Below are 12,235 nucleotides of genomic sequence, written 5' to 3' on the forward strand. Positions count from 1 at the left end.
ATATTTTTGCTAGCATGATACTCATATAATATAATATAATATAATATAATATAATATAATATAATATAATATAATATAATATAATATAATATAATATAATATAATATAATATAAAGGGGAAATGTACAGATAAGATACATTTTGTAGATCAAACTCATTACAGTCATTACATTACGTTAGGTTATGTTCATGCAAGCCGTGCTTTCGTCATCAACCCGAACGCAACCTAGCTTACTTCGCAATCGCTGCCTTTGACCCGCCCTGATCTCTGTGCAACACAAGTTATAATATGTCTTCTTCTCTTTTTTAATCCCGGTAGTTTTTTGACCACAAAAAATTCCAAGCTCTAATATAGTTTGAACGTTATTAGCTGACATATACATGTTTAAAAACACAGAAATGCTCAGTTCAGTGACACGCCAATCAAAACTGTATCAGCAGGTTAGGTTGAGACAACAAAGCTTTTCCACGTCAGTGTGTTTACCAAGACCAGATTGACAGCTGCAGGAAGGTGCTCAATTTGTTCACTTATGGAGCATTTTTGAAGAGTGGATGAATAAGCGTTGTTGAGAAACATTACGTTTTCACGCAGTGGAATGCCCGACATTTTTAATTTGTCGTAGAGAACTGAACTTTGGTCCTCTTCATTCACTGTTGGCTGGCTAGCCTGCTAGCTCGCCGAGCAAGGCTAGCATTAGCTACAGCAAGACTCCATCTTTGAATTAGCAGCTACACGCAGGTAATATTCATTTCTAGTGTACCATAAAAGGGCGTTTGTGTATCTGTCAACATGCGCGTTGCTTTATTAACTTAATAAAATGAATAAACGTTGTGGGAGATGATCACCGGTGATGACACATCTAGCCACAGCTAGTTGACACGCCAGCTAGTAGAGCTAGGTAGTTAGCATTCAGGATATATAGAAATGAATTGGCCACTAAATACTTTAGCACACTGATAGATATAAACTAAATAGTAATTACGCGACCTGTCATTGTGTTTTTGTTTTGTCCAGATGACTGTCAACAGTCTCAAGTAGTTTCTTTGGAGAGATAGGTCGTGTTAGCTTTGTCTTTGGGCAGACGCTTTGGACTTAATCTAATTAGCCAGCTAGCACACTCCTACCTTATCAAACGTCTGAATATCTGGCTTGTATAGCATAATATTAGTGCCTGGCTGGACTATGTTGCACATATTACGCATTAGGGGTTTCAAAATGATGGTCAATATAATGTGACGATTTGTGTTCGAGATTGCTTGTTTTAGTTGCCTGTTTCTGTATTTCTGTACATCCTCTGGCTGGTTGCTCCAAAACACTTGAATAGCTCACTACATCTGTATATGGATGACTACTAAGGTTAAAGAGCACTGCCATAATTGATCAACTTAACCTGATTCAATGAGGTGGCTTACTGGGAAATGTTCATGAACGAAATAGAAAGTGGAAGGTGAACTAAAATGATGTCACCTTAAGTTTATAGGGAAGTTGTGAAACTGTTATGCATGATCAGATCTATTTTGGTAAAGAAATAGAAACTGCATTCTGAGAAAGTAATGCACATTATACAGAAGCAACTCCTGCCTATGAAATGAATATTAATTGAACCTCCCTAGGCTCTTGCCAGTGTGGGACTAATAAAAGCTTATATTATCTAAATGTTTATTGCATTCCTTGGTGAAAGATCTTTCCTGGTTAAAAGGCAAGTGGCAAATATATACATGCTGGCATATTATGTTCTGTAGTTGGTGGATGAAATCAGTTCATCTCTTGTGAGTATTGTCAGCTGTAAGCCTGCCACTATGGCCTTCACCTATTATACCTACATCCTTGTATTATTCTGAATAGGCTTCTTACTCTGAATTTTAAAAAATATGGCCTCATCCACCAAGCCCCTGCACTCATAAATCTTCTTGTAAAGTAAGAGCATTATCTAGCGTGACTTTCATGACACATGGAAAAGGTTAATCCAACCATTTTGAGCTATACAGCTTGTCAAATATGAACAGTATGTCATTTTGATTCTGTGTGTTGATCCATGTTGGTTTTAGGCATTGTCAGAGTAGGCATGGAAATTTGCTGTTGGGTTCTTATATTCTGTATGCGTTTTAGGGTGTAGGGTTACGATTTCCTAGACTTAGCCTGAGATTGATTTTTGCCTCCTATGCGCGCACACACACACACCCACCCCACCTTGTCCTATGTATACCATATGGAGAATGACTGTAAAAGTGGTTGCTAAATTCTAAACAGAATCATTATTATTTATTACATGGATACTGATTTGTTAAGGATTCTGAATAACCTGTGAGGATTAAGGATTATTCTGCTACTTGAGTCAAGGGCATTGTAGTGCCCACTCCAGATATTACTAAAAGAAAATATCATTGTTAGAAGAAAACTATGTTAGATTCAGTATAAATGTACTGACCCTCCCCATGTATGCTTCCCCATTTATGATCCAATACCCTATTTGGCAATTTAGTTTTTTCTGCTATACTTATCTCAGGAAACATGCTTACAGATGTCTACACCCATATGATATTCACACTGTGTATAAATAAAGGAAGCAACCCCGGAAAAGCCAGAACTGTCGGCACTCCGGTGAGGCACTTCTCCTTGGCCAAGTAAACCTGTCTCTGTCTCCGAGTCTGTTTGCAACCCGAACTAGGGGGAACCATTTTTCCCCCAACATTTATTGGTCCTTCGAGCCGGATCCTGAAAACTTGTCTTCGTCGTCGTGGGAAACCAACACTGAAACTGCGCGCAGCTTCCACGATAGGTGGATGTCCCAAAGACCTGAACCGCGTCGTTCGGCATCAGGCCAGTGGTTAAACCGGTCCACGGCGGTGAAGTCCAGTTGACGGATCAATGAACTCAACAACGGGTCGAACGGATTCGGTAAGACAGACACAGTAATGAATGCCACACACAGTGTGATGAAAGAATGAAAAGAGTCTGAGTGGTACAGTAAAGGCGTTTCTACGGTGATAGGAAACCGGCCTACTGTACGATTTTTTGTTTTATCCTGAGTGACATACGTACCAGTGTGGCTCGCAGAAGGCTGGGTTTCATCCCTTAAATACCAACACCGCAACACATTAGATGTTGTAGAAGGCCGTGTTGGTGGCCCACGACTACCAGTAATACTGGAGACTGTTTACTGGAGACTGTTTATGTAAAGTTTATGGAATACCATAAACCAGGTTCCACAGAATATGTCAGATTGTGGAAGAAAAAAATATGGCTTTACAGGAAAATTAGTGACGACTGATATCCTGGAATTGCAAACAAAACTCAAATTGGACATAATCAAAAAGAAAAAACAGAAGGATAAGGATAAGTTGAAATTACAGGTTCAGAAAGGTGATGAATGGTTGACTCAGAGTAAAATTTGTGACGCAGGAAGAAAGCAGAAAGAGGAAAATAGGCAGAAAGTTTTAGCAAGTATGGTAGATGCAGATGAGGAGACACAGGGCGCTAAGAAGAAAAATGTCAAAACCAAAGGAAAGGATGAACAGGTAGAACAGCCAGGTCCATCCACGCCACAAACATTCTTAAAAAATTGGAAACCAAACAAACCTTCTAGAGGGACAAAACTTGTGGTCAGTCCACTTAACCATACAAACACAGGACCTAGGCGGAGTAAGAGAGAGAAAAAGAAGAAAACACTGTACCCAACCGACGGCTTAGTAGCCGCAGCCCGTAAATTCCACCCTAGTAATGGGAATTGGGAAGACAGTGACACTGACTCAGACGATGACCAGACCGACGATGACTGCTTAGACATAAATTCACAGTTGAACTGTCCCATGGTGGAAGTAGCTAATCCACATGGAGATCTGGAAAATCCAACAGTCTTAGTGTTTAGGCCATGGACACAAGGCGACATGCGTAAAGCGTGTGAAGGGGTGCCTCCAATTCAGGAGGGCTACCAGGCATGGCAGGAGGCAGTGGAAGGCCTCAGAATGAGTTTCCATCTGAATGGACTGGAAATGCACAGGATGTTAGGATTAATTTTGGGTAGTCAATATTATCGCGTTAGAGGTGATTTTAATGGCTGTAACGCTCAAGGACAATGCTTTGAGCAAGACAGTGTTGACCTGACTAACCAATTAAATCCTCTATATGATAGAGTTCGTAACACTCTTGTACAAAGAGGAAACTACAACCAAATTACAGATACTAAACAAAAAGATGATGAGACACCACGTCAGTTCATGGATCGTTTTCTCCCCATTTTTACACGGCATTCCAATTTGACTGTAGAAATTGATCCAAACTCTGCTTTTCAACAACAGCTAAAGAGACAGTATATTCGAAATCTCCAACCACCCATAAGGCAGTATGTAGAAAAGTACTGGGTACTTCAAAATACTGGCTGTTCAATTGCATCCCCTACTGGAGCATGAAGATCCTGTGGCAGAAGAAGAAAACAATGAAGTGTAAAAACTTGCTTTGTCTTTTTAGTGATAACAGTACAGCCTAATGGTGACCGTAGCACATGGTGCTAGGTCGGTAGGGAATTTTGCCTTATGTAAAGGAGGTTTTCGCCCCACCTGTCTGTTTCACTAACACCTGATTTTGACTACTGCTTATCTATGTTGACACTTGACTAAATGATGTGGCTACTGAAAATGGAAACAAATGGTAGTTTACTGATGATTGTTAAAGTGCTCTGAAAAGCAGCTTATGTAAATAATGATCTATTAATGTGTAACTAAGTTACAACAGGAGGGAAATGTTAGAAGAAAACTATGTTAGATTCAGTATAAATGTACTGACCCTCCCCATGTATGCTTCCCCATTTATGATCTATTACCCTATTTGGCAATTTAGTTTTTTCTGCTATACTTATCTCAGGAAACATGCTTACAGATGTCTACACCCATATGATATTCACACTGTGTATAAATAATGGAAGCAACCCCGGAAAAGCCAGAACTGTCGGCACTCCGGTGCGGCACTTCTCCTTGGCCAAGTAAACCTGTCTCTGTCTCCGAGTCTGTTTGCAGCCCGAACTAGGGGGAACCATTTTTCCCCCAACAATCATCATTTTATTCATTAAATCCTCTACCTTTTTGAAATGCACTTGCTCAGTGTGTCTTTAAATATTCATAGATAAAGCTAAAATGTTTTTAAGAACATTTTACATTGCCTTTAATAAATGATTATTGACTTGGTCTCGTCATTAAACTGTTGCCAGTTCAGATACATCTTCTGTTGTTATTTTCTCTCAGAGAAGCAGCATGGTGGACAAGAATATCTACATTGTCCAGGGAGAAATCGCCACTGTGGTTGGGGCTATAAAGAGGAATTCCAGATGGAATACTCACACTCCACTGGTAAGTTTAGTTATCTCAAAAGTGACCTTTTATGAATTTCATTATTTTCTGTTAAGAATAGAATGTCTATGTTAACATATCATATTAGATTTGTGCTCTCTTAGCCCAGGTTTCTGATTTTTTTTAAATTTTCAAAATGAAAATATATATGTAGTCTTATGTCCTATGTATACTGGCATACACGTAACCACCATTATGTCACACAATATAAGTGTAAAGTTTACCAAACAGAGACGTCCTGCTGTGCAGACTATTGATACTGAACCTTACTGTGTTCAGTTCAACTGTATTGAACGCTCAGCAGTTACAGGTGCATTTGATGACAACAGGTAAAAGCGATTCGGTTTGCTTAAGTCAGGTTATGATCGAACAGGTATTTGGAAAGTGAATTCTGAAGAAGAGATGGTGCTCACAAGCTGGTGAATACCCCCTGGGAAGCAATGGTACTTACTAGCTTTTACCTGTTCTATTTTTCTGTACAGGATGAAGAGCAAGACCCATTACTCAACAGCTTTGGACAGCTCAAAGAAACACTCAACAGCATTAAAGGTATGTGGGGCTGGGATGATGCCTGTTTATCTGAACAGCTGAAAGGAGCTTTGGTGAAAAAGCACCCTGGAATTTTGAAATGATAGTTAAAGAAATGAGTTATGTGGCTATAAATGGGCTAATTTTATATGGTCCTTCCTCTTGTTTGGGCACATTACTTAAATAAACCTCATGGAGTTTGACCATGTTCAGATTTCTTTCACACAGCCATTCCTACTTTTCTATTCAGCTTCCCCTGAGAAATGTCTTGGCATTTCACACTTTACCTTGTTGCAACTTGCCATTTGTTTTATTCTATAAATCATTTTTAAAAAAAACACAAGATACCAGTGATCTTGTGTTTGTAAGCTGGATTTAAATTGTAGGCCTACCTCTTATCAGGTCATTATATTTTTTGTGCACAGAGGATGTACTAATGTGTCATTATCAACTTCAGTAAGTAAAAAGCTCCTTCTGTGTGTTCTTTATATCATAATCAGTGAAGATAATACAATTTAGGAAGATATATAATGCGAGGTAAAAGACAGACATTTACATTTAAAAATCTAAATCCTCTGGTTAGAATACGGGTTCCAACATCTGCTGCGTCAGTTCATCCTTTTTCTCTGCCTCAGTGAACTTTCTATGCTTTTTTAATGTGGTGGATCTTCTAATACTTGCTCCTGTCTTGCTTGCCGGCCTTGCTTTATGTAGTTAGATATTCCTGAGTGAAATTTTGCAAAATAGCAAGCATTTAGCTTGTAGGTTCTTGTTTTACTGTTAATTAACAATAGTGTGCACAGGGAGTTATGTGGCGCTGCCATGGCAACTACTTTGACAAATAGACTGTGTACTTGCCACAATTGACTCTGATACTGTGATTGTATGTTTCGGATGAGTCTCAGTATCAGAGGCATTTTCTGACACTGGCATCTATATCATGACAACTTTACCTAAAATCATAAAAGGCTCAAATATAAGGTGAAACGTGTCTGTGGCAGCACAAATCCTTGTTAAACTTCAGCACAAAATTGAATCTCTCTGACAAATATGGCTTAAATCAAGTTTGTGTGCTTCTTTGAAGTGACACGTTTTACTTCTCTATTGTTGTCATTAGTAGTCTTACAACATTAGTCTTAATGCAGCACTAGGTTCTAGCAGTATAGATCATTTTAGGATGTGTTAAAGTTTAACTTTCTTGGGGTCATGATGTTGCATCATACCAGAAGTCAAATATGAGAAGTCAGCCCTCCTTGGCCAAGTTCTAAGTTTACACATGGGCTTTATCTAATCTAATGAAAAAACTACTACATATGATGACTAATTAGTAGAGAGTTCAAGTGTCTGTAAACAGAGTGGTCTAAGAATCCCCTCCCCCCTCTTCTGAGAGACCCAAGCTGACTCTGAGGACAATCCTGCATGTTGTCATGCCTTAGCAATGAGTCCTGGCAGCTCCCACAGGCCCCACAGCCCCAGTTGTAGAAGTTGTGAGCAATGGGAAAGATGCAACACATGGAGCTGCACAGAACTATGCTCCAACCGCTGCTGCCTTCCTCCAGGGAATGCCTCTGCCACAGTGAGATGGACAGGCGCGGCTGGCTGAGGAGGAATCCACCACACTGGTTAACCTCCTCTTTCCCTTCTCTTCTCTGTGCACCCATTTTCCCTCAGCCATCAAATCACCAAAGCCTCTGCTCCCACAGCCTCACTGACTCCTTTACAGTTGCTGTATTTGACCAGTCGAATATAAAATTGAAATATTTTCTGTTTTTTTTAAACATTTGCATGAAGTAATGAGTTCATGTCAAGGATGTTTGAATGCCTTGTTCCATCCTTAAGCCCAAATCTCCTGTGAACCCAGCCTCTCAAATGTTACATCCATGCCCTGATGAGAGGCAAAATGGAGATCAAGTAACCACAGTAGAGCTGAATTCTGTGCTTGAGAGACTGATCAATTTGTTTTGTTTTTGCAGCAGTATAACAGCCTAATAGATCTCTCTAGTTGTGTCTCTCATACTGAAACATAGCAATATTTTGGAAGGAAATCTTGCGGGTGGGCTGTGTTTTGCTTCTGCTTTGAGGCTTCACAGTGGCCCAGCTGTCTGCTTAATGAAAGCTCAGTAATTCCATTCACTCTGGTGTGTATCTCCACTCCCTCTAACAACAAAAGCCAACCAGCAAAGGAAATAAGAATTAGTCCCCACAAGGTTTCTCAGCCCCTCTCTGTCTTTCTTCTCTCATTTTCTTTCCTTCCAGCTTTCTCTGCAGCTCACTCTGTCTGGTCAAGGTTTTCACTGCTCTGGCGGTTCTGTTGTAACTTGCGTGATTGACAGGACCATGTGCCATGGAGTAGTGCAGCTGGAAGTATATCATCTGCATTTTTAGTTGGGTAAATATAGCAGGGAGTCTTGTCAAGCAGAGAGATAAATTGTACTGGGAAAGGAAGTGTTGTCTCTCTTTTCTAAATGCTGAAAAAAACATTTCCTTCAACTTTTGGAAAATATAAGGACGTCTCTCCAATCGTGAACAATGAAAGCTCAGTTGAAGCCAGGCCGTGATGGACCATGTGTTGTAATGCCTCAGTTTCACCTTGCTCAGTCAGCCAGGCAAATCAGTCCAAGGAAGTACTGTAGCCTTCCCTCTGATTTAAATGGGATGGTTTGGATTGAGCCTGATGTCTAATGCTCCATCCCTAACCTCATTAGACCCATATAATTGAGTGCTTTCCACAGCTTTTGTGGGCTGCATCTGTCTTTAAATGTGCACTTGGCTTCCAAAAATATGGCGTTTTTTTTAAAGTTATATAGAACACACTAGTTATTATGGTGTTTTCAGAACTATACAATACGGAGTGGCATTGTATAGTTTTTAGTGTTAGTGAAGCATTTTATTGTTTTTATATATATATATATATATATATATAAGGCCACCGATCTACACATTCATCTTCAAATTTGTGTTTCTACTCTTTTCTTTGAAAACCTACTATGACCCAATGACAAGCAATAACTACCAAACAATGAAGTGTGTGTGCATCATGAACTCAAAACCTGCCAGGTGGGTTTAAAACACATCTTTCTGATGGTATTTGAATGAACCATGTGTGACATGAGGTTCCACCTGAATTGACCTAAGCATGAACTCCTGATATTTTATCACAACCACTTTATTTTACATGATAAATTTTTTCTTCTCTTAAATTGTTTGCACCAAAAAGATGCATCCTGGAAGCCACGATTAACACAGATTCATCTCATGGTCTCGATAGGCTAATCCAGGTTTCAGGTTCTCTTTATGTAGAATCAGTCTTAGTCATTAGTGACTAACAGTTGCAGTTTTGATGTATTTTTTCATTTTGCTCATTTTTGTGGTTTTTGTATTTTTACTTTTCTCTCTGTGATGTTGGAATTCATTAGTGCTTGCTGCTTAGCAGTTGTCTAGATGGATCAGTAGCGGTCGTGATGACATGAGTAACCATGGGGGCAGTGTTATGTTTAATCCAGGCACTACAATGGAATTTAAAACAAGAATCTGACACTGACAAATTGCCGCCAAGATTTAAAGCACATATATAGAAGTGTGATCGCTTATTATCAACTTATAACTAAATATGAATGTTCAAAAAAGCTTTATTCTTGGCGTCCCAACATCTGAAGCATTATTTGAGCTGTAGATTGAGTCTTTGTCTCTTACTTGACATTGACAGGGGGTCTCTCGCTCATATCGGATTGTTGTCACACAGACAAATCTTCCTCAGTCTCTTGTTGAATAATTCTGTGGATTTATTTGATTGCTTGACTATACCTTAGAGAGCAAAGGAGTGCAGAGAACAGCTTTTCATTCCTGAATCATATTTTATTTCCTCTTGTTCTCACCTATTTTATGCAGAAGTCACTGAGCTCCAGCTTCTCAAATCTTCAATTCTTTCTTTTCACCCTCCTCTCCCGTCAACCCCCTCAGCTGCAGGGAAGGTCAGATTTTTGACAAGTCTGCAGAAGAAACAGTCTGTTCCTAAATCCCTTCATTTTTATTCATACAAATACAGGTTTAGAGCCTCTTGCAGCCCCCCTGATACATAGCCAGAGTGGCCTTTTGACTGACAGCTTTCTCCTTTTCATCCAGACACTAACGAAATTCACAAGCACACCTCTAATTGACTCGAATCACCAGCACGGCAGCAGAGGTAGACATCAGGGGGCATGGCAGTGGATTTGTAGAATGAACATTGTGGAGGATGATTTGATTACTCTCCAGCTGACCTTTACAATAATTATCCTGCTTTCCCCGAAGCAAGGCACAAGGCAAAGCTAATTTGCTACTGGAATAGTAGAATTATGACAAAAATAATTTGTTTTTAATCTTGTAGTTGAGACCCCACAATGTAACGCTCAGTTATATCTGTTTCAATAGAATGAAGGTGTTCAGCGGCACATATGCAGTGATACTTGCGTTTTGAAGTGTTTTCACATAGTCTTAATCCATGTGTTACTGACAAGCTCACTAATTCATCATATTTTACTATCATGTCAGTCATCGTGAGAGAATGCACACATGCCGTCTCTCCTAGTCTCATTTCAAGGTCAAGTGTGTGTGCGTGTGCTTGTCTTCACAGTCCCCAGCTGTGGTCAGGCAGGCGCTGCGGTCCTCTAGGGGTCGCAGACCAAGCACTTGGGAACTGGTTGTGGCCTTTTAACCCCCCCACCAACCCCGCTCCTACCCCTTTCCCTGCCACCTGATCTTCACACATATATCACTCCCAATTGAAGCAGCAGAAGGCAGCTGGCAAATGCCTAGGAAGAGGAACCATAATTCATGTCGTTCAGCCACTTATGCAAATATGTTTACTCATGGAGGCATTCTGAGCAAGGAGAATCTGCCTCATGGCAATGCTTTGCATGTCTGCTGCATGGCCCCGGTGTCTTGTAGCTTCAAGCATGAGATCACGGGTTAGATTCTCATTCCTGCTGTCAGTTATTTTTATGACACAGTCAAAAGACAATAAACTGTGCAGGCCCTTCTCTTACCAACAATAATATCTTATCAGATTGGTGCCTGAAGAAACACATCCCTTCTAGTTGTGCTTGCACACAATTAAATGGAGTCATTTAGATGTCCAGTTTTTATTGTAGAATAGAAGCAGTGTGTGTTTTTACACCTGAAATGTTGACTTTGTTGTTGGAATAGTGTTTTTTATTGTTTCAATTAGTTCACTAATTGTTTAAGGCTCAAGAAGGAGCTAACATCTATAAAACATCGCTAACTAACTGGCATATGTGGAATATTTGAGGAGATCGTCAGATTAGCTATTCACTGTACTAATTCTTCAATATATCGTGACTCGGCTGTGGACGACTCTGAATTGAATTATTAAATGTTAAAGCACTGATAATCTAAATGTGATTTAACAATCATGGCTGATCACTCTTGTCATCTATCCTCACGTTGATGCAAAGTAGTAGCATGAATGATCGAAGGAGTGAGACCTGTTAACGTTAATACAACATCTTTAAACAACATGCAAGTTGTAGGGCCATGTCAACAAACAGGACAGAAACCTGAGGACTGTACTACCGGACTGAGAGTCCGACCGACATGCAGACTCATAAATTAATATAAAAATATATCTTTTTAAATAATAATGTTCCTTTGGCATCATTGTTCTAGTACATGCATCATGTCAGCCAACTGCAGGCACTGAAGTTTAGTGACTTTTGTTTTAGTTGCTAAAGATGTGCTTGGCCCTGAATTTGTTTGGTATGCTCTTTCTTCAGTTCATGGATGCCATTATGGCACTTTACATTGACATCAAACTTTTCTTGGATACCTCTATTTTTAGGTATTATGATGATGACACAGTAGGCCTCCATCACATTTAAGTATCACACTGAATACCCAGACAATAAAATACTAGCTGTATCAGGGAGTAGTTATTGATAGTTGATGGGAGACACCATGGATTATACAGGTGTTATACAGCAACAGGCCTACCAGTTGTAAAAGTCCCCGTTAAAACAGCTATGATAAATCGCAGAGGCCCCCCATCCCCAGACAAGCTGCCACCTAGTGCTGGTTAGTAGCTGTAAATCTGGCCAGTTAACAGTGCCCTAACCAGGGACTGACAGGCAGGGCTTAGGCCCAGTGTGAAGAGAGGATGCAACTGTTGTCCTGTTTCAGAGGCTCTCAACAATGTGCTGAGTGGATGGAGAGCCCCAGCAGAGGGCTATTAATCATCCGGGCTGGGGTGTCTGTTGAGTGGGGGGTCGGGCTTAAGCACAGAGGGAGCGGAGGTTTAGATGGAAGCGAGGGTCGAAGGTGCTGTGGAGGATCTAGATATGCTGACAGGAACAGTGGGCAAGATGTGAAC

General features: G+C 40.2%; 1 protein-coding gene across 5 annotated transcripts in view; it reads left to right on the forward strand.

The window, feature by feature from the left end:
- The first annotated feature begins 462 nt into the window (after positions 1-462).
- The window catches only part of gbf1 (golgi brefeldin A resistant guanine nucleotide exchange factor 1), a 65,925-nt gene continuing 54,152 nt past the window's right edge, over positions 463-12,235 (forward strand). For 4 of the 5 annotated variants that reach the window (XM_028422625.1, XM_028422626.1, XM_028422628.1 and 1 more), the window contains exons 1-3: positions 772-2,899; positions 5,239-5,343; positions 5,826-5,892. In XM_028422625.1, coding sequence (XP_028278426.1) covers positions 2,870-2,899; positions 5,239-5,343; positions 5,826-5,892 — 202 coding nt within the window. In that variant the 5' untranslated portion in view covers positions 772-2,869. Of the gene's footprint in view, positions 740-771; positions 2,900-5,238; positions 5,344-5,825; positions 5,893-12,235 lie in introns of those variants that run through there. The other variant, XM_028422627.1, reaches the window with a different exon arrangement.

The sequence above is a fragment of the Parambassis ranga genome, chromosome 15, assembly GCF_900634625.1.
Source record: "Parambassis ranga chromosome 15, fParRan2.1, whole genome shotgun sequence".
NCBI lineage: Eukaryota > Metazoa > Chordata > Actinopteri > Ambassidae > Parambassis > Parambassis ranga.